At 40.4% G+C, this 22321-nt stretch overlaps 1 protein-coding gene across 1 annotated transcript; it reads left to right on the top strand.

Moving 5' to 3' along the window:
• Nucleotides 1-10799: 10799 nt before the first annotated feature.
• On the top strand, nucleotides 10800-18530 carry LOC103716587 (protein STRICTOSIDINE SYNTHASE-LIKE 5-like). The gene is made up of 4 exons (XM_039122034.1): nucleotides 10800-11277; nucleotides 15844-16151; nucleotides 17939-18071; nucleotides 18170-18530. The coding sequence occupies exons 1-4, from the start codon at nucleotides 10840-10842 to the stop codon at nucleotides 18443-18445; spliced, it is 1155 nt and encodes a 384-aa protein (XP_038977962.1). The 5' UTR covers nucleotides 10800-10839; the 3' UTR covers nucleotides 18446-18530.
• The last annotated feature ends 3791 nt before the right edge of the window (nucleotides 18531-22321 follow it).

Consider the following 22321-nt stretch of genomic DNA (forward strand, 5'->3'; position numbering starts at 1 on the left):
AATGGAAGGAAGCCAGAGGCCAAAGACTCAAGGAAGGGTGTTCGCACTTACACAGCAGGATGCACAAGCTTCTAATGCAGTGGTGACAGGTACTATTCCCGTATTCGATATTTATGCTTATGTCTTATTTGATCCGGGTGCCACACATTCATTCATATCCTCAAGCTTTATCAAAACACATAATATATTGTGTGAATCTATGACCACTAAGTTCTATGTGGAGACGCCAGTAGGTGGTATGTTGAGCACTGATGTTATATGCAAGGCATGCAAAATTGAAATAATAGATAGGGAGTTACCTGTGGATCTAATTGTACTTGATATGCGGGATTTTGATGTCATTCTGGGGATGAATTGGCTTGCTACCTATCATGCCTCAGTGGACTGTCATGGCAAGAGGGTAAATTTCCAAATTCCGGAGGAACCGGCATTCAGTTTCTGTGGGAACCAGGGAACTGCTTTTCCTCATATTATCTCGGCTTTGCAAGCTGGACGAATGTTAAGGAAAGGATGCACAGGTTATCTGGCCTCAGTAATTGATATACAACAAGATGAACTAAAGATAGAGGATATTCCTATAGTGAATGAATTTTCGGACGTCTTTTCCGAGGAGTTATCAGGATTGCCACCGGACAGAGAAATTGAATTCACTATTGATCTTGTTCCCGGTTCAGGTCCGATTTCTAAAGCTCCTTATCGAATGGCCCCAGCTGAATTAAAAGAATTGAAAGATCAGTTGCAAGATTTACTGGACAAGGGTTTTATACGACCTAGTGTGTCACCTTGGGGAGCTCCAGTGCTCTTTGTGAAAAAGAAAGGTGGAAGCATGAGACTCTGCATTGACTATAAAGAATTGAATAAAGTCACTATAAAGAACAAGTACCCTTTGCCTCGAATAGATGATTTATTTGACCAGTTGCAAGGTGCACATGTTTTCTCTAAGATTGATCTCCGCACAGGATATCATCAGCTAAAGATCAAAGCGGAAGATGTACCCAAGACTGCATTCAGAACTCGTTATGGACATTATGAATTCTTGGTGATGCCTTTTGGATTGACGAATGCCCCAGCAGCTTTCATGGACTTAATGAACAAAATATTTAAATCTTTTCTAGATCGATTTGTGGTGGTGTTCATTGATGACATTTTAATTTATTCAAAAGGAAAAGAAGAACATGAGGAACATTTACGAAGCGTACTTCAACTCTTAAGGAGGGAGAAGCTCTATGCTAAATTAAAGAAGTGTGAGTTTTGGTTGAATGAGATATCGTTTTTGGGGCATATCATATCCGGAGATGGGATTTCTGTGGATCCAGCAAAAGTGGAAGCTGTAGTACAATGGAACAGGCCTACTAATGTTTCTGAGATTCGCAGCTTTCTAGGAATGGCAGGCTATTACAGACAATTTATGGAAGGATTTTCCTCTATAGCTATACCTTTGACTCGCTTAACTCAAAAAGGAGTTAAGTTTGAATGGACTGAAGAATGTGAACGAGGCTTTCAGGAATTAAAGAGGCGATTGGTTACAGCACCTATTCTTACTATACCTACAGGTGATGATGGATTCACAATTTATAGTGATGCTTCAAGGAAGGGACTCGGCTGTGTTTTGATGCAGCATGGTAAGGTAGTAGCCTATGCCTCTAGACAATTAAAATCTTATGAGCAAAATTATCCTACTCATGATTTGGAGTTAGCAGCTGTAATTTTTGCTCTCAAGATTTGGAGACATCATCTATACGGCGTGCAATGCGAGGTGTTTACAGATCACAAAAGTTTGAAATATATATTTACCCAGAAGGAATTGAATTTGAGACAAAGAAGATGGCTGGAATTGTTGAAGGACTATGATCTAACGATAAATTATCACCCTGGAAAAGCTAATGTTGTTGCAGATGCTTTAAGCAGAAAGTCAATAGGAAATATGGCTACTTTGATTACTAGCCAACGACATATTTTGGAGGATGTGAGGAAACTTGAATTAGAAATCCGAGTACTTGGCTCGGAGACTCAATTGGCTTATATGTAGGTTCAGCCGACACTCATAGAGAGGATCAAGACAGCTCAGCGTAATGACCAGCAGTTATTGAAGATTCGGGAGTCAGTAGAAGCAGGAGATATATCTGAATTCGAGATACATGAGGATGGATCTTTGAGGTATCGGAATAGAATTTGTGTACCTATGGATTTGGAAATTAAACAGGAAATTCTTAAAGAAGCCCATCAGTCTAGATATACAATGCACCCGGGAGGAACTAAGATGTATAGAGATTTAAAGGAATTATATTGGTGGAACAACATGAAAAGAGAAATTGCTCAATTCGTGGCACAATGTCTAGTATGTCAGCAGGTTAAAGCTGAACACCAAAGACCAGCAGGGCCGCTTCAGCCCCTTGACATTCCAATATGGAAGTGGGAACAAATTTCCATGGACTTTGTAACAGGACTGCCAAAGACTTCCAGTTCTAACGATGCCGTGTGGGTGATAGTGGATAGGCTAACCAAATCGGCACACTTTTTACCTATCAAAGTTGGGTTTGGTCTGGAAAGGCTAGCTAAATTATACATTAAAGAGATTGTGAGACTGCACGGTATTCCTGTCACGACCCCCGCCCCGTTCCCGGCGGGCCGCCGCGACGGTCCTAGGGTGCGGGTAGGCATAAGGCCACCAGCCACCACGTAGAACCCTACTACCTATCAACCATCAATAAATTCTGAAAATTTTGGCATGATGCATGCACAAAATGATCACCTTTCCTATGGTGACCTGTCAGGATTATCTCAATACATACAACACACTACCTGTCAGAGCAGCAATCACATAACCTGTCACATAACGAACCTGGACAATATATATCAATACATCATCACAGGTATATAACTCATATGTATAAAAATCTGGTTTCCATTCCATCCATGGTCAAACCCATATCCACAACAGGATCTATGACTATAACTATATACTATATACAACAGAAGGTTTATAATACACCAAAAGGGTATAAACCTCTATCTACATTGTACTATACTATGGAGCGGCACAGCTAGCAGGCAACCACTAATCCTGCTCCTCTCTATACAATACCTGCCCTGCAATCAAAAACACCAAACTGGGGAGTGAGTATATAAATACTCAGTGAGTGGAGTAGAGAGTACTATGCACATGAGACCAGATATAATCATGGCTCGAGGTGAAATCTCAAGATCAATAACAAGATGAACATGATCTCAACATAGAGAATATGGAGTAAGTCATCAATATCACTACAATCAATATCAACTCATCTGAAGCATATATGGAATAATCAAGTCAACATATATGCTACTCATGAATATGCTCAACAGGTCATAGTACTGAATCATATAAATCAGGTGTCAATAGGCTGAATCATCAACAAGACAGCTATCGGGAGGTGGGTTTTACGCCCCAGGCGAACCAGCAACAACTCCCTACTGCCATATGCATACATCGAATATGACACCACACCAATATGTAAATCATCACTAGACAGCTGTCGGGAGGTGGGTTTTACGCCCCAGGCGAACCAGCAACAACTCCCTACTGTCACATGCATATGCAGGATAAGACACCATACCGATAACATAAATGCTAGACAGCTATCGGGAGGTGGGTTTTACGCCCCAGGCGAACCAGCAACAACTCCCTACTGTCACATGCATATGCAGGATAAGACACCATACCGATAACATAAATGCTAGACAGCTATCGGGAGGTGGGTTTTACGCCCTAGGCGAACCAGCAACAACTCCCTACTGTCACATGCATATGCAGGATAAGACACCACACTAATCATATAAATGCTGGCCAGTATCCAGAACAGAAATCCATCTCACATCTATATACTAAACGGCACCTCGCGGAAATTCTACATCCGCGGAAAGCCATACTGCACCTCGCGGGGTCTTACTATGCCCGGCGGCAAGCAGAATATAAGTCGTAGGACCGGCCGATCCTACGCCTAGGGCCGTGTCCCCCCCTAGGAAGGGACTGGGCTCCGCCCACCCAGAAGGCTACTATGTGCACAAAGGCCGATGTTCAACCCCATCGACTATAGGTGTCCTGCAGATACTGTCAAGCCATGCATAAATGCCATAATGCACCCTCCCAATACTCTACTAAAAAGGAGCATAATCAAGACTACCACTCACTCGGCCACGACCCAATTATAACTAACATCAGGGTTGGGAGTGAGGAATCACGGGAGTACAATGCAACTCAATATACCATGAGAAGGGCTCTACAAGTCTTTGAAATAGAGGAAATGAAATCAATTTACAAAAGAAGTCATTTCACAATTCAGATCCAATTTTATTACTCATAAAGGAGTATAATCAAGCTACGACTCACAAGTCTTTAAAATAGAGGAAATGAAATCAATTTACAAAAGAAATCATTTCACAATTCGGAATCAATTTGATTACTCATCAACCCCTCGTAATTTCTCTCAATGTTCCCTCAAATGCATGTACAGAATAATCAAGCATGGAGAATCAAGATTATAGAGGAATCTACTACAATATCAATCAATATGCTCAAGTGGAATCAATTCACACTTGGCGACATTCATGAAAATGAATTAAGGATGCTCATGGTGCAAAGTACATGACTCCCACTCACCTGTCAATCTGGCACAGCCCTGATACGCCTCCAAAAATCTACAGCTGGTTGTAGGGAACTTCTTCCTCTTGTTCCCTAGCTTCTTGCCCAACTGTGACATGCATTTACAATACATTTAGTCCTGTATCAAGGGCTATAATCTACGTGCCAATTATAATATAGGGAACTTTAATTGATTCAACTCCCCCGTTCCCTAAATCTTTTCTTTTCTTTCCTTTTTTTCTTTTTCTATTAATTAACTCATCATTTATGTGTATTAGGGACTCCCTTGCACGAGTACAAGGTCTCCCTTAGCCTAATCTAGGCTTAATACCCTATTATAGCATGAAATCCCTTATTTTCCCACCCGGATGAACAGTAACCCGGACCGACAGCCGGTTACTTTATCCCGGGTTTGATCTACTTTCCAAACTCCAGATTTGATGAAATGTTTACCTAACATTCTACACTCATAGGGAATTCCAAAGAGATAACATGCATCATCATCGGAGGCCGTTTGACCCCCTAAATAATTCGCCGAAGTTGGAACTTCGACACAGTTTTTCCGTAGTGCCGGAAAAATTTGTCGAAATCCGATTCTTCCTCTTTTAACCACCTCTACAACCCTTATCCGACCCCTCTAGACTACATCCACCCTTTGTATAGCCTAATATCATCAAAAGACTAGATAGGGACGGATATTTACCTTTTTCTTTTTGGAAATCAAGGTCCTTGCATAGAGGGGAAGGAGACCTACGTTTTTTCCTTCAGCTGGCAACGCAACCGGAATCTCCTTTCTTTTCTTTTTCTTCTTCTTCTTCCTCTTCCTTTCTTCCTTTCCTTTCCTCTCCTTCTTTTTCTTCCTCTCTGTTGCCGTCTGAGAACCCCCTCCCTCTTTCTTTCTCTGCTTCATTCCGTGCTCAAACCCTCCAATTAAGTCATATCAAGCACTATTCACCCTTTGTTTAATATTATTAAATTCTCATTTTGCCCCTAACACTTCAACATATCTACAACTATGCCATTATCTTTTGATTCCTTCCAATTTTACCCCTTATATCAATTTTAAAGAACTATTCTATCCTTTTTTTATATAAAATTTTTTTTTGGGGTTATTACAATTCCAGTATCCATTGTGTCTGATCGAGATACTAGATTTGTATCACAATTTTGGGAAAGCTTGCATAAGGCTTTGGGAACAAAGTTATGTTTTAGTACTGCCTTTCACCCTCAGACCGATGGCCAGTCTGAGAGGACCATTCAGATACTCGAGGACATGTTGAGAGCTTGCGTCATAGATATGAAGGGTTCTTGGGATGAGCATCTACCTCTGATAGAATTTGCATATAACAACAGTTATCAGAGTAGCATACAGATGGCACCTTATGAAGCTTTATACGGAAGAAAATGTCGTTCGCCAATTTGTTGGGATGATATTGGTGAACGAAGATTGTTGGGCCCTGAACTTGTACAACAGACAGTTGAGAAAATTCAGCTAATCAGAGATCGCCTTCGGACTGCACAAAGTAGATAAAAGAGTTATGCGGATAATAGAAGACGAGAATTAGAATTTCAAGTTGGTGACCATGTATTTCTTAAAATATCACCTACAAAGGGAGTTGCAAGATTCAGTATTCGAGAAAAATTGAATCCCAAATTTGTTGGTCCGTTCGAGATCTTGGAAAGAATTGGTATGGTGGCTTACAGACTTGCCCTGCCGCCTTCTCTGGCTGGTGTACACGATGTTTTCCATGTCTCAATGTTGAAGAAATATATACCAGACCCAAGTAGTGTCACGAAGCTTGAGCCGTTACAAGTTAGAGAAGATCTATCATATAAGGAGCATCCAGTGCGGATAGTGGACAGAAAAGATCAAGTTTTGAGACACCGTGTTATACCTTATGTCAAGGTGCAGTGGAGCCATCATATAGAAAGAGAAGCTACCTGGGAACTGGAAGATGAGATGAAGCAGAAATACCCTAAATTTTTTGAAACTGCAGGTACGGAAATTTCGGGGACGAAATTTTCTTTTTAGGAGGGTGGGATGTAAGAACCCGGAACTGGGCCCGGTCCACTCGACCGGCCCAGTCCCAAACCATGGCCTCACGTGCAACGCACGTGAGGCAGCGGGATGGATCCTCCATCCCGAAGAAGAAGGAGGAGCCCTGTTTTAGGGCTTCCTTCTCCTTCCTCTCCTCCTTTGAGCCCACCGAAAGAGAGAGCCGCTGCACACACGGGGGTTCTTCTTCGTGTGGCCACCGAGAGAGAGGGAGAGAGAGAGAGAGAGAGAGAGAGAGAGGAGCCACGGCACCGGGTGGTCTTCTTCTTCCTTTTCCGTCGGAGAGGGGGAGGCGCCGGTCTTCGTCGGGGCTGAGGTAAGAATCTCTCACCTTCTTCTCCTTTTCTTCTGATGCTTGGCCACGATGTGTGGTGGGTTGGGGCCGGTCGATCGCCGGATTTGGGTCCAAAACGGCTGCCCTAGCCGTCGGCGTGTTCGCCGCCGCCAGTCGCCGGGGGTGGCCGGGCTTGCTCCGCCACCTCCTGCCGTTGCCAAGGCCAGCCACCGCGGCCGCCTTGGGTCCGACCGAGAGGGAAGAAGAAGGGGGGGCGGGGGCTCACGGGTCCGCTGTCTTGCCGAAGGTGAAGAAGGGAATCGGGAGAGAAAAGAAGAAAGAAGAAAAAGAAAAGAAGGGAAAAAGAAAAGAGAAAAGAAAAGAAAAGAAAAGAAAGAAAGAAAAAAATAAAATATATAAAAGAAGGGTGGTTTACGGGTATGAACCCGGATCCGAATCCGAACCCGGGGTGCTAGACACTTCGGCAGGGTCGGCCCTGGGAGAATGTTAAAATTTAGGTTTTATATATATATTGTGATGAATTTTAAAAGAAAATATGGTTTTTGAATATTAGGTTCTGCGAGGGATTTGCGGAATTAATTGGATTTGTTGTGGATCGCGTTCGCAAGGTAAGTGATGTAACCTCTTTCCTAGATTTATCGGCAAAGTAAATATCTGTTTTACGAATCGAATTATTTGTGATTACGAATTTGATGCATGGATTATATGTATATTTTTAGAATATTGTATGACTCTGATTGGACGTATTTGCTTCTGGTTGAATTGTATTTAATTGCTCTGACATTGTATTTTTCGGCTTGAAACACTGAACATAATGTAAGAAAAGATAATGACTTGAGATAGATTCAGACTTGCAGTCGAGCTATGTTGAGGACCCTGTCAATGGGGGCTAATACATTGGTACCGCAAAAAAAATAGTCGGTGATATGACCCTGCCACAGGGAACATGTGGTCATAGTCCTTGGCTGTTGAGTTGAATCTGGTAAATTGAAAGAGGTTAAGATATGAACGATATTTGGTTTTGACACTGTATGTTTTTATAACTGAAATATGAAATAGAGAACTAATTGAACTATCGAACTGGCTATGTTGAGGACCCCGCCAATGGGGGCAGATACGTTGGCAATTGATTGTCCTGAAGGACTCACCGCAAGAAGATTAGTCGGTGTTGATGACCCTGCCACAGGGAATATGTAGTCCAGGATCGACAAGATGAATTGAATATGTGAAAGAATCTTGAAACCGCGAAAAGAATCTTATGAATTTAAGAAATATTTGACTTATACTTTGGAACTGCATATCTATTTATTTTCCACATATTATTGCTTGATTTATCTAGCTAGGGTGTTCATTACTTACTGGGCTGTCTAGCTCATTATACCCTCTCTTGTTGTTTTATAGATTTCGAGAACTAGTCTATTGGGGATTCAAATTGGGAGAGCGACTAGAAGGATTGTGGCACAAGTTATCTTAGATTAGGGTTATTTAAGTTGATTTGTTATTATGGACATTTATTATGATTGGTGGACTTTTATTATTTTAAGAACTAGGTTTCTGCATATTGGTAAATGATTATTCCGCTGCATATTTAGACTTGTGAGACATTATGACTTGAGTTAGTCAATGGAATAAGATTCCAATTTATTCTGTTAAATTATTTTGAAAATTCATAATTGAGATGTTTGGTTTAGATGCCTTGCATGCTCGTGGGGAGAGTTTCCTACGGGTGTGCGGCGGTTGGCGCGACCCCCGGCCCGCGTTCTCGGGACGGGGGCGTGACAGGAACACTCCTGGGGTCTCCGATGCACTCCCACCAAGCACCATGGGGAGAGCGTCCGACTCCTTCCTCCCGCGTGAGGAGGCGGCTCCGCCGGTCGGCGGCCTGCCCCATCCCCCGCCCAGAAGAGACCACCTCGTCCACGGTCCGGTCAATCACACAGTTGATCCTCGCTTTAACCCACGCCGTCTGTCATCCGCTGCTGAGGTGGGCACCGCCGGTTGCCGGACGCTGACTGTCACCACCCCCTGCCTTGCCTCCTCTGGGGGACGAAGGTTCGCCGTCTGCGAGCACCGCCAGGGAGAGGCTTCAGTTACGCAAGCGGTGCCTCTCGCTCTCCCGGGTCACGGAACCCTCTCCCGGCACGGGAGGTGCTTGGCACGGCCCATGCCTCGCGGGCCCGGCCCCAGGGGTTCTGGATGAGCTCCGGGCCCGCTTCAGTAGGTCTGGCTTGGTGAGGGCCCACTGCATCTAGGCGGGTCCGCCCGTCTTCGCCAACTTTGCCCCATGCTCCATGGGTGCACGTTGGGCCCGGCTCGTCTTTGCCTCGTCTGTCGCGTGGCCCAAACCGCTCATTCGACTCGGGCAAGCCGGACTCGGAGCTGCACCAGGTTGAGTCCGACTCGCTTTCTCCCTACATGTTATCGGACCTCCGACCGTTGGCCATTTCTTCGCCAAGCCCCACCACGCCACCTTGTTGGGCTTCTACCAGCCCTCGGAGTCCGGCGGTGATGTGGGCAAGGCCGACCTGTTTCGAGGAGCGCCCGGCCGCTGCTGTGGAGGAGCCAGATCCGGGGCCGACTCGGAGTGGATCCCGGCCTCCTTCCTCATTCTGCATGGATAAATCAAATACTTTGTTTATGGCTGAAATGACATAATTTGGAGCCTAAATTTTTTTCTACAGTGATCGTAATTGGCTAATTGCTTCTAATTTGATGATGGACTTGATCGAAAGTTTGACTTGGATCAAGTTCTTGATGTAAACCGGACAAATGACGCTTCCACATATTAATTTTGTTCCTCCTTTCTTTCTTATGGGTTGAACATGGATCTTTATTTAATGAGTTTTGGCATACATACCTTAGAATTTGCATAAATACTTTTTTAAAATTGATATTTACATGTATATCCTTATCAAATACTTATTTTGTATATATACATTTTTTTTCTTTTTTTGCGTATCTTACCATACCATCGAACGCGGTTAAGAATTTAACAATTTAAAATTAAAATAACGAAATTATCTTTATAAATATTTTTTTGTATATCTACCCGTTAAGAATATTTTAGTAATTTTTAATTTTAAATTGCTAATTTTTTTATGGTATTATATAGTATGGGCATATATGCAAGTAAAAAAATAAATAAAGGTATACATATAAAGTAAATTTTTATAAAAATATATATGCAAATATCAATTTTACAAAAAAAATTATGTTAATTTTATTATTTAGAAGGTTATATATGTTAAAAAAAAACTCTCATATTTGATCAAGGGTCTCATTGGCCTTATGGGTGGGATCCATCATGCAACTAGATTTTATTTGGTGGCGCACCCACCGCCCGACTAATGAGGTTCATCAGGCCGATTACGTAATTCTCAAGGATCCTCGTCAGCACCTTCAGCTCCCTCGAGTTGGGAGCCATCAGCGCCATCTCCGTCAGCCTTGGCATCGTTGACGACCCGGCACCTATTGATGCTACCCATCTAATCTAGGATTTCTTTGGTTTTTTAAAAAATATTTTATGTACTAAAAAATTATTATTTTATTTTTCCATTCTAATTTTAGTTAACAATAGGTTGGGAGCGGATAAATATGGAAATAGCTGAGGTGGTGAGAATGGCCGGCAATTTTGACCTTTGTTTCCATTAATGTCCATACAATTATTGGGGTTCACCCTCTAAATCTCGAGAAAATGGGCAAGGTCCTGTGGACGGGAGCGGGCCAAAATCTTTGGACACGTAGGGTGGACACACGAGTTACCGGTCCATCTAATGTCCAACCGACCGCATGCAATAATGTTACTATTCTTTTATAAGAAGAATCCTGGTACTGCGTTCACTCCAACCTCACAGGCGCATCCACTCCATGGCCGAGCCGAGGACCCCCCTGCCTCCTCCCTCCACTCTTCCAAAGCCCAATCTCACATCGCGTTTCCTTGGTCTTCTTCTGCTAATATTTGTTCCCGTTGTGTTGGCTGCCATCCTCTTCCAGCCCCCGGACTTCGACCCGGCGCCGCTCCCCGGCGACCACTATTTCGGTGACTCCATAGCCGTGCCGGAGCGCCATGACCATGTGCTCGAGGCCAGCGAGCGCATCGGTGAGGGGCTCCTGCCGGGGCCGGAGGACTTGGCTTACGACGCAGAGAAAGGATATCTTTACACTGGTTGCTCTGATGGCTGGATAAGGAGAGTTGGACTGAAGGACGCCGAGCTTAAGGTGGAGGATTGGGCTTTTATTGGTGGCCGGCCGCTGGGTCTTGCCATGGCCCCCGGCGGGAGCCTCGTCGTCGCCGACTCCTACAAGGTGAGTCATAGAAAAAATTAATTTGAGTTTGCTCGGCCTTAGATAGTAGGATCTTGTTGCATGAGAAGTCGCCTCTATATTTATGCAATTTTGATTTTATAGTTTGAACTTTGAAGGAGAAGAAAAAGGAGTGTCTTAGGGGCCGGCAGTTGCAGTGTTTTAAAACTTAAAACTTGAGACTTCTCCTAAGAAAAAAATCATATCACCTTAAGTTGATTTCGATTGCACATGTCGAAGGTATCTAGCAGTCCTCGTGGCATCAATCTTTCTTCAAAAATATTCCGAAACTAGTGTTTTTACTGTTTGGTACTTATAATTCTTTTCCGAACTGACAGGAAAGTAGGTTAGCAAAAACTCAAACAAAGCCAAAGCCAGAAAGCTTACTATTCAAATCATAATTCTTCAACTGTGGCCTGCATTTGTTTCAAAGGTATGACGATCGATTGACATAAATTTCAAAAGAGAGAAAGACCCTACGAAGTTTTACTAATCAAAAGTCATTAGTCCATTTTATATTCTTATTATATGTGCCAAATAGGGCCAATTTCCTCCATGCATTTGGACATCGGATCCAAGACGACACTAAATTGCTTTCTTTGAGGAGGGAATGGTTCGGGTTGTATCAATTAGTAAATAACCGATGTAGGACTACATACATTTTCATCCATATTCTCACATACTCTCTCCATTTAAGCCATGACGTCCTCATTAGGTCAAAGATTTAAATCTATTCAAATCTAATCACAAGTACCACGATCGATCTGTGGTTAGTTCTAATGAATCTGTACTGCAGTGTCCCTTAGTCCATATTGGTTGTGGGTCGAATTTGCTCTAATACCATTTGTAATAATTCAGGATCTTCCCTAAAATGGTTAGCCAAAAAGTACTATTTGGATTTCTTGATTCTGTATAAGTATCCAATATCTATCTAGCGAATAATCGGTCTAGGACTAAATACACGTCCGCACGGATCCTTGTAATCTTTTTTACGGTATCAACCATTGGACCGCATCTTGCACGTATTTCAAAGCACTCAAATATTTTTCTTCCATCTATCTGCATGGATCTCAAAGCAGATGTTGCAAGATCTAATAGTTGATGTCGCACAATCTTATAATAAAGTAATCATATTTGTACTCCATTGAATTTGCTTATTTTTTTTAAATTTAGAAGTTTGTTTTTTATTTGTGGATGATGATCATGATATAATATTTTTTTATCTTGCTCGGATAAATTTTGTATACTAGAGTCATGTCTGGTGGCGGAAATCTTAGCCATTTTTCTTCTCTCGTAATCTCTCTCTCTCTCTCTCTCTTGTAATGTCTATCCCTTCTGGAAAGAGACAAACTCCATAGGCTAATAGTCAAGGGAACTTTGGTTGATATCCTTGCAAACAAAAGTGGTAGCTCATCTAGTTCGTCCTACTAGTAGTGTTCAATGCATGGGCTATTCAAACTAACAAAATTTTTGGCATAGTATGCTTTTCTTTATTCTACTCGATATGGATTTTTTTTTTTTAACCGAGTATCAATTTGTCATCTGTATCGAGTGTCGATACGTCATCTGTATCGAGTACCAATACTAAACTTGTAAGATGTAGTATACCTCCGTACCGCTCAGTTTGAGCTAGTACCCAGATATTTTAACAAGAAGAGAAAAAGCTTATGGTTCCAAAGGTGGTTGCTAATTTTTGAGAAACCCATAAATTTCAGAAATAAAATGCTAAACTAATTTATAATTATATAAGCAAAAAAAGTAATTTATAACTATCTTATTCCATCTCAACTTAAGAAGTTTAGAAGCATTTTTCATGTGAAATCGGTATACTTTGCTAATATATTTTTTCTTCCAGCTAATTATTTCTAAAATCTAAAGAAGGGATTGGTTAAGCCTTGAGACGATCGACCAGGACACATCTAATCCACTTCTTCATGTTTTATCTCTAAGCGTCTATTAGACAATGGCCTCTTTAACCCCTTTTGTGCTGTCTACTTGATTTAGCTGATTTATCACAAAGCATCTCGAACTTCCTGTATCATGGGTTTGGAGTTGGTTTCTAGTATCATTCTGTGCTAATTTTTTTTGCAGATAATTTATTAGCATCTATCTGATCATTAATGAATGGTCAATTTGAAAGAATTCATTTAAAAGCCCTATGTGGCTTTGAACAGGCATACCATATTAAATTAAGATAGTTTATCTGCATATGGAGGCAGATATTAGTGCACGTAGAGAAGTATATCAATGCACATATACCTGAAACCAGTGCACATCGACCTGGCATGGAAGCAGAGGAAGTGTATCCCTTTCTCTTCTATATATAATTAATAAGAATATAAAAACTAGAGCATAGGCAACCAGAAATCACCTGTGGACAAGAGACCAAGGTTTAACACGGAAAAACCTTCAGAAGAACCATGGAATCGAGTACAGATCAATCTTCCATTATATTCCAGAAATAACAGGATTGCAATGTTTTGCTTTTTCTTGGAGCATGCCAAAGATCACAACATCAAGATAACCCTCTCTTGAATCAGAAAACTAATAGAACACATTTCTTGGATCACAACATCAGGAGAACACCTCTTTTCTTGAAGCGAACCCAAATTTCTTGCCCGTTTCTTTTTATAAGAGAGAATCTGGAATGGGCATTAATCATGGGTTGCTCCATTCCAAATAGCACAGTCCAAAATGTAAAAGAGTGATAGCCTAATAATCTTCCGCTCTTGACTTTTGAGGAGAACTTCATCAAGTTCAAATATGATTGGCTTATGCAGATGTGTAGACTTCTCCTTGACACCATGAAGGAGGATATCTTCTGCATCAATACCTTGGAGTTTTTTTAAATTTGCAGACAAGCTCCTCTTAGTATGTCTTTGACGTTGAGACCTTTAGCAGTTTTATGTAAGTCTCTTCCTTCAATTCACCATGAAGGTTGCTTTACACCTAGCTGATGATATCTTCACCACTGGTGAGAAAAACTTCAAAGTCAGCACACTTTTCTTTGTCAAATCATTTCACAACCAGCTTTGCAACCTTGGCTGTGAGCTTTTCCATTCCATCTTCAACTTGAAGACTCATATACTGTTGAGCACACAATTTCACTAATTTGTAAGTAGTTCTCATGCAAGGCTTCTATATATGGATATCTCTTCTTGCATGGCTCTTGACTACTTTTTGCTTAGATACTAGGCACTTTTAGTGGACCTTCTTAATTGTGGATTTGCTTGTGATAGACTATTGGATTGCTTTGGTAGCTCTCCATGCTCCTCAATAAGGTTCTTCTGGTGGCTAATTATGGGATAGTTTTACTAGCTCGCCATGCTCTACTTTCACACTAAGAGGAATACCATCACCATCATTTCATCCATACCCTTCCTTCTCATTTCCCTCATGAACAAGTGTTACTGGAGGAGGAACAGCCATCAAGATCAACGAGATCTTCATCCTGTGGTCTTCACCAAAGAGAACATCCTTGATCTTGGCTGCTTTCTCCAATTGTTTCTCTGGAGGCTAATTATTGGACTAATTCCCTTTTTCACTAATCGCACTCACTCAACCTCAGCTTTGATACCACTTGTTTGGTAGGCGGCATGCTCTGATATCACTTGATGAGAAAGGAATGTTAAATGAGTTTGGACCAGGTTTCATCTCAGTTCAAAACCAATGCACATAGATGTAGATATAAGTGCGCACAAAGGAGCATATCAGTGCGCATACACCTAAAATTAGTGCAAATGGACCTGGAACGGCAACAACAGAAATCTATCTCTCTCCCTTCCATGTGTGAATAATGGTTGAGCCAACATTCTTTAATTTCATTATTAATATGATATTTTTTATAAATAACCTTACATTTACTCTTTGATATTGTTATAATATCCTTTTCCAGTGGACCATTGGCAATAAGGGTACTTCCAATAGTATATAATGAAAATTGTTTTAGGATGCTCTCAAGTTCTTAGTATTTTTCATAAACCCATTGCCGCTGACTGGATTGCTTCCTTTGTGGCTCACCACTTGGGAGGCTTTGTCTGGGTGGACCACGCATCATTGCCAGAGGGTTTATGCAGTGTTTTGTTTTATGATTTTGTCGGCCGCATTCACACTCGTAGGGTGTGAGCTGCCGTTGTACCAAAAAAAAAAAGAAGAGAGAAATTCATTCATCTAAAGCCATGCATGCATCAACAATCATAGATTACTAAACAAATGATGGAATAACTTGGTCCGTTCAACTATTTACAACTGATAGGTAGGCTTCATCTATATGGATCGAGGCTAAAGAATTAGAAAATCTAATTTGTAATATGAAAAAAAAAAGAAAAAGAAATGCAGCTACTCAAGTAAAAGTTTATCAATAATATGCGTCCATTTAAGACTAATATGTCATCAATTTGACATATGCAATTTTGTAGTCTAGCCCTTGCTTTGCCCATCTCATTTGTGGAAAATACAACATACCAATACATGAAATTTTATTTGTTACCCATGCTTATTTCTTTTTGACATAATGTAGAGTAGTGAAGAATTAGTAGTTTGATAATATGAACACATGTTTATTGCCAGGGTGTACTATTGGTGAAACCAGACCAAACAGTGGAACTAATGACAAATGAGGCTGAGGGTTTGAACTTTCGCTTAACTGATGGGATCGATGTTGCATCTGATGGCTTGATCTATTTTACCGATGCATCCTACAAATACAACTTAGAGATGACCATGCTAGACATTCTTGAGGGCCGGCCTCATGGAAGATTGATGAGCTTCAACCCATCCACCAATCAAACAGTGGTGCTTGCACATGACCTCTATTTTGCTAATGGTGTAGCAGTCTCTCCAGATCAACACTCTATAATCTTCTGTGAGACCCCACTGTAAGTTCATAGATTATCACTTTATGTCAAAATTATTGTTGGCGCCATATTTTCTATAATGGACATAAAGAAAGGAAAACATATTTAACAGGCAAAGCAAAACAATACAAGTCCTAGAATTTGAAAATATGAAAATTTATGTTATAGCGGGTGGGAAACATGTGAAAAACTTATGAAAATTATAGAGAAACAATTGGAGATGTTAAAAACTAGTTTATAATACAAGGGGTTCTTACCCAAATATTAAGGTCCTAAAAATTGAAAAACCTAAAGCAAATAAGGGAAAATGGTGTAAGGCTGCAACTAGAGGTTGGGTTAGGGCCATGAGTGTAGCTGGAGAAGAAGGCCACCCCAAAACTATATAATCAAAGGATCATGCTTGTGCTCACCTTCATCGAGGGTTGCTATTAGTTGACAACAAATAGTACTTGAAATGGCTTTTATTGGTTTCTAGTCTATTCTTTGTGCTAGTCTGGGGTTATGAAAAACTTTCTCTTGATCTCAAAGAAAGGAATTGAGGAAAATAAGGCTTTGAAGAAAAAATTTGCAAGAAAGTAAATTTTTGTAAGCTATCTAGCAAGAAAAAGATGATCTAAAACGAAATTATTTTATTAAGAAAAGGATTGCAAAATTTATATCGAAGTATTTATAATTTGTCAAACAATTAAAAGAAAGAAGGGTTAGAGTGTGCCAAATTCAAACCAAGGAAGCTTGTTGGCTCTTTCTCACGGGGGACCCTTGGAAACCATCTTTCTTCTAGCTCCTTGATTTACTCTTTGCTAAGACTTAGATAGGGTGATTTTAGTGGAGAGTTGTTCTAAGTCTAGGAGAATTTAATTTAATTCTAGGTAGATCTAACTGGGGATGGAAGAAAGCTGGGGGAGATGGCTCCATTTTGATAGAGCTCTCTCTCTCAACATTTATCTTAGAATTTTCTGATCTAACCTAAATATGGCCAAAAGAAGATGCCATAGTTTAAAGATCTATAATGAGTAAAAGATCTCAAATGATACATTTGAGGGGTATTTATAGATGGAGAGAATTTGAATGAAAGGTTAGAGATTAAGGCTCTAGAAGCTTCCTAAATTCTAAAGATAATAAAGTGCCCTGTGACAAATCATGATTGATCTGAAAAATTGCCACAATCCAATAAGTAGCCAGTGCGAATCAAGAGACAAGATGATGTAGACTAGAACCACATCTCTTGTGGTCACAAGACCGGCAAACAGCCTTTGGGCCACCCTTAATTGGAGAATATAACGTGATATTTAACTCATGGGTCTAAAGAGCTTAGCATTTTATATAGTAAGTTAAGTTGTACTGAGAGATGACTTTTGACACATTGGCCCAAAAGATGATTTCAAGCTAGCTAACTCAAATGGAATTTGAGGCTCTATACTGCATCCGACATTGAGTAAACTTTTCAATACCTCTTGAATTGCCCAGATTTGAGCTTTGATGAGGAAGTTATAGTCAAAATAGTGAAACAATGTTAGGATAGTCTGGAGCCATCCTGCATATCAATGTAAGGTCCCTAGATTCTATAAATAGCACCCTATATACCCCAGACTTTAATCAATGAAATATTGTTCCTGTTAAGTACACATTAACTTGTGTTTGTTGTTAAGATATTTTGCACGGTGGATTCTTTAGCAAACCATGGTGGTTTCTATGGATAGGAGGCGACGAGGTGGTGGATTTCAATAAGTTGCAGCTATCGAAACTTTTTTCCTTGGTCATTTTAAATGAGCTATGTTATTATTGTTATTGCATATTTCTTAATGTAGGAGGAGGTGCAAAAGGTATCATATTGAAGGAGACAAAAACGGAACGACAGAGAATTTTATCGAGAATTTGCCAGGCTATCCTGATAACATTCGATATAGTGGTGAAGGCCATTATTGGATTGCACTATCATCGGTATACTAATTCTTATTTTTATTTCCTTTACACTTCTAATCTCTTACGTTATGTGTAGTTTATAATTACATGACCATCGTATTCTCTGACTTTTGTAGGGAAGAACCATTTCATGGGATATATTATTCAAGTTTCCCTTTATAAGAAAAATGGCTGCCATCCTAGCAAAGTTCTTCTCACCATTTTACTTGTCTCAAGATTCTGGAATGCTTAGTGTGACTCTAGAAGGGCAACCGCTTACCATTTATTCAGATCGACATTTGATTCTCGTCACTGGTGGGCTTAAAATTGGAAAGAATCTTTATTATGGTTCACTCCATGAGTCCTATATCAGTAAGATTGATCTTACTCAATATAGATCAAATGCTATGTAAACATGGTACTATAATTATCAACTGAGCTTCATGCTTATGGGTGGAAAAGGATTTTAAATTTATCTATCATTCTTCATGGTTTGAATCTTAAGAATCTCTGCTTATCCACTTCATGGTTAACAAGTGTTATTCAATGTCTTTTTTTTCTTCTGAGAATGGTTTATAAACATGGACAAAGAATGAAGTCTAAAATAAAAGATTTATGAAAGATCTCTAAAATCTATAGTTTATCTTTTGCCTTTGCATTATAAAATTATTTTTTTTATTTTTTTGGGAGTTTTAATAATCTGTGAACTATATTCATCTTAAAATCATATCCATAGATGGGTGATGCTGTGTTTATGAATTATGTAAGAAATTAAATATAATGTTCCCTCATTATACTTGGAGTTATCTATCTCAATATTAATCATAAATGAACGAAACCATCAAATCAAGAATTACAATACCATAAAGTAAGGGATTGACTAAGAAAAGTCCATTAAGATCAAGGATGCCATTACCAACCGCCCAAAGTAAAATACAAGAAAAACAATGATTTAGATTAAAGGAAACAAAAGGTTAGGGTTTTTGCAAGAAAATTATGAGCCCTGCTAAAGGTGGAAATTGTAATAATCTTAAGAAGAACTTAGGTCAAGTGATCTTCTAAGGTATTGATATGAAGAAAAAAAGTTTACTAGCAAGGTTTTTGGCACCAATAAATGATGCACAAAACAAGTTTTTCTGACATGTGAAATCTAAGCTTAATTTTTTAAGGATCAGGCAACCGCTTGTTTCCTCTAGTGGTTTTCTCAACATTTTCTCAATATAATATATTTGAGGTAAAATTATTTCACCATCATGTCGAATTACTTAACAGCTAAAATTGCATCTGTAGGTCCTAAATCTTTAACTTCAAATACCTGAGAAATGCATTCCTTTGTCTCATCTTTAGTTTCAATATTTGAAGCAATTATCAATAAATCATCAACATAAAGAATTATCATTATACAAGAATTTTGGGTAATTTTTGTAAAAACGCAATCATCTACCTTATTTCTCGAAAAAAAAAAAATCTTAATTTGTTCCTTAAACTTCTTATTCCTGTTAGAACCCGCCCATGCTGCTGATATTTCAAAACAAAATCAGATGGCAGCGGAAGGGGCATATGCGGGATCGACGTTCATCGCATGAACGTCGTTTGATAACCGTTCGTAGTTAGGTAAGGATTAAAAACTTTTAATAACTTTAGGAAGATCAGATCTTCACCTTGTGCGGGTAGATGATCACCGCAAACTGGAGTTCGTGGTTTTAGGATGAAGGTTCGTATGAAGCCGTTCACACGTCCGGCCTCTACGGGTATCCACACGAAGCAGTGATCCGATCAAAGCTCTCTTGTCTTCCCGGGGTGCTAGCTCCCTTGCAAAGACTTCTTTTGATGGCTGATTTCCTCCCTTTCAATCAACCCTTGATTGTGCTTGGGAGGAGGAAGAAGAAGGATGAAACTTGAAGATGAATCAAAGCCCTTGCAGCCTACTTCCTTTTCCCAGCGTTGGAAGGAGGAAGAGAGGAGGAGGACGCCGCCAATGGCTTCTTCTTTTCTTCCTTTGCTTGTGGCTGAACCAAGGAGGGGTGAGAGGGTGGCCACTGCTTGGAGGAAGAGGGCTTCAATGCATCTAGGGCGCCGGCCCTTGTTCCTCTTTTAAACCCATCTTGGGCTCCTACAATTTAGGAGCCCTAGAGTTATTTCCTAAGAGGGGGCGCCGGCCCCCTCTCTTCATCCCTCACCACATGGAAAGGGGAGGGGCGTACGCCCCTCCTCATGGTAAACCCTAATCCACATTAAGTAGGATTTTGAATGCCCTAATGTGGTCAAGCCCTAATCCAATTAGGCTTAGCCCAAGGGTGAACCAATTTGGATCCAATCTAGGTAAGTCCTAATCCAATTAGAACTTAAATCAATTTTGACTCAATTGAACTCTTCAATCCTAATCCAATTAGGAGTCTTATTGATTCATTAGATTAATAATTAATTGTGACTTAAGAAACTCTAATCCAAATTAGGACATATTTAATTTTAGTCCTAATCCAATTAGGACTCTTATTTGAATTCGAAGTCCTAATCTGATTAGGACTCTAGGAATCCTACTCCAAGTAGGAATCCGATTTTAATTCAAAACTCCTAATCTCATTAGGATTGTAGGAATCCTATTCCAAGTAGGAATCCCAGTCCTACTCCAACTAGGATTCCCAGTCTTAATCCAATTAGGACTCTAGGAATCCTACTCGAAGTAGAACTCTTGTTTCAAGTCCAATTAATTAATTCCCTTTGTTCCTTCTTCAACTGAATATCAATCGAATTGATTACTTGTGATTCCTAATCACGATTCAACCATCGGATCGGTCAATACTTCTAGTGTGTGTGACCCCATAGGTTTTACTCTGACTGGTAGTGAGATATATTATGATCTCTATCATAATATCATTGAAAACTCCTTTCAATGGATTGGAACGATTCCAACTCTACTCATTAGGGTTTATCGATCATCGAGATAATCCCTGTGAGTCCCACCATCCACCAGTGACACCTAGCAGCATGTAGTGGCTACCCAGTACAATAGAATGATGAACCTCTAGGTGCAGTTATCATGTGATACAGTCCTACTATCGTGGATCCCTACAGGACGGAGGTCATGGACAACTCGTCAAACCCCATCGTCTGTCATATGTGAAGATTTATTCGACTTAAGTTCAAGAGTAGAAAACTCTTTCTCCACTGTGCATACTGCCCCGGCCGAGGTCTTACGAACTCAGTCTTATAAATCACATAGGATCTCTCCTTATCTCTCCTTATCTATAGGTGCATACCCTACTCCTACAGTGAACTTACTGCAGCCAATCTACACTGCATGGACCCATATGGCTAGAGACCATGTATGTGTGCAGTCAAACTACAATAACCTCACTGTGAGTAGCCGAAGCACCGCAGGTCAAAGGACCAGTCACACTACTGCAACATCAAGCAAGTCACTGACGAGTGGATAGACATCCAAGTGACTTCTTGTATTGGTCACGCTCAGTACCCTTGTTCTTAACAAGCACCTGCACTATTACTTCAGTGTCGCTACACTGTGGACTCGAGTCTCGTCCATCCATAAGGAAAGTAATCTGTGCACTGATCTCATCGGATCGATCACCGTCCTCGTGATGATCCATCGATCAGGAGCGTTTAGAAATTAATCACTAATGATACATGGCTTAAATTCTCAACTCTTGAGAATATGCATCATCATCTTATTAATTCCTTGGACGATTCATAGACACAAAAATAATATGAATGAAAAAGATGCCTTTCATTTATTCAATAATAATAAAGTCAAGTACAAATTATGTCCTAGAATTAATAATGTGTCGGCCAAAATTGGCTTCTAGGGCATACATCTAACAATCTCCCACTTGCACTAAAGCCAATCAGTCATATATCTTAGTCCCATCTTCTCAAGGTGGGCTTCAGTCTTTTGCTGACTTAGCTGTTTAGTGAACGGGTCTGCCACATTATCCGCGGAGTCTACTCTCTGTACTTCAACATACTTCTTCTCAACATAGTCGCGTATGAGATGGAAGCGCCGCTCTATATGCTTGGATTTCTGATGAGACCTTGGCTCCTTAGCAAGAGCTATGGCGCCATTATTATCGCAGTAGAGTGTTATGGCATCTGATGACATTACATGCAATTCCGCAATGAATTTCTTGAACCAGAAGCCTTCCTTAGCAGCTTCAGAGGCGGCGATGTATTCAGCTTCCATAGTAGAATCACCAATGATCGGTTGTTTAGAACTCTTCCAATTTACCGTACCACCATTGCACAAGAACACATATCCAGATGTTGACTTCCTA

The sequence above is a fragment of the Phoenix dactylifera genome, unplaced genomic scaffold, assembly GCF_009389715.1.
Source record: "Phoenix dactylifera cultivar Barhee BC4 unplaced genomic scaffold, palm_55x_up_171113_PBpolish2nd_filt_p 001329F, whole genome shotgun sequence".
NCBI lineage: Eukaryota > Viridiplantae > Streptophyta > Magnoliopsida > Arecales > Arecaceae > Phoenix > Phoenix dactylifera.

Bases quoted from the DNA above. Each gene is read 5' to 3' on its own strand.
- LOC103716587 (XM_039122034.1), top strand. From the start codon at position 10,840: ATGGCCGAGCCGAGGACCCCCCTGCCTCCTCCCTCCACTCTTCCAAAG. The intron at 11,278-15,843 runs GTGAGTCATAGA...GTTTATTGCCAG, and splicing joins TCGTCGCCGACTCCTACAAG to GGTGTACTATTGGTGAAACC. The intron at 16,152-17,938 runs GTAAGTTCATAG...TTCTTAATGTAG, and splicing joins ATCTTCTGTGAGACCCCACT to GAGGAGGTGCAAAAGGTATC.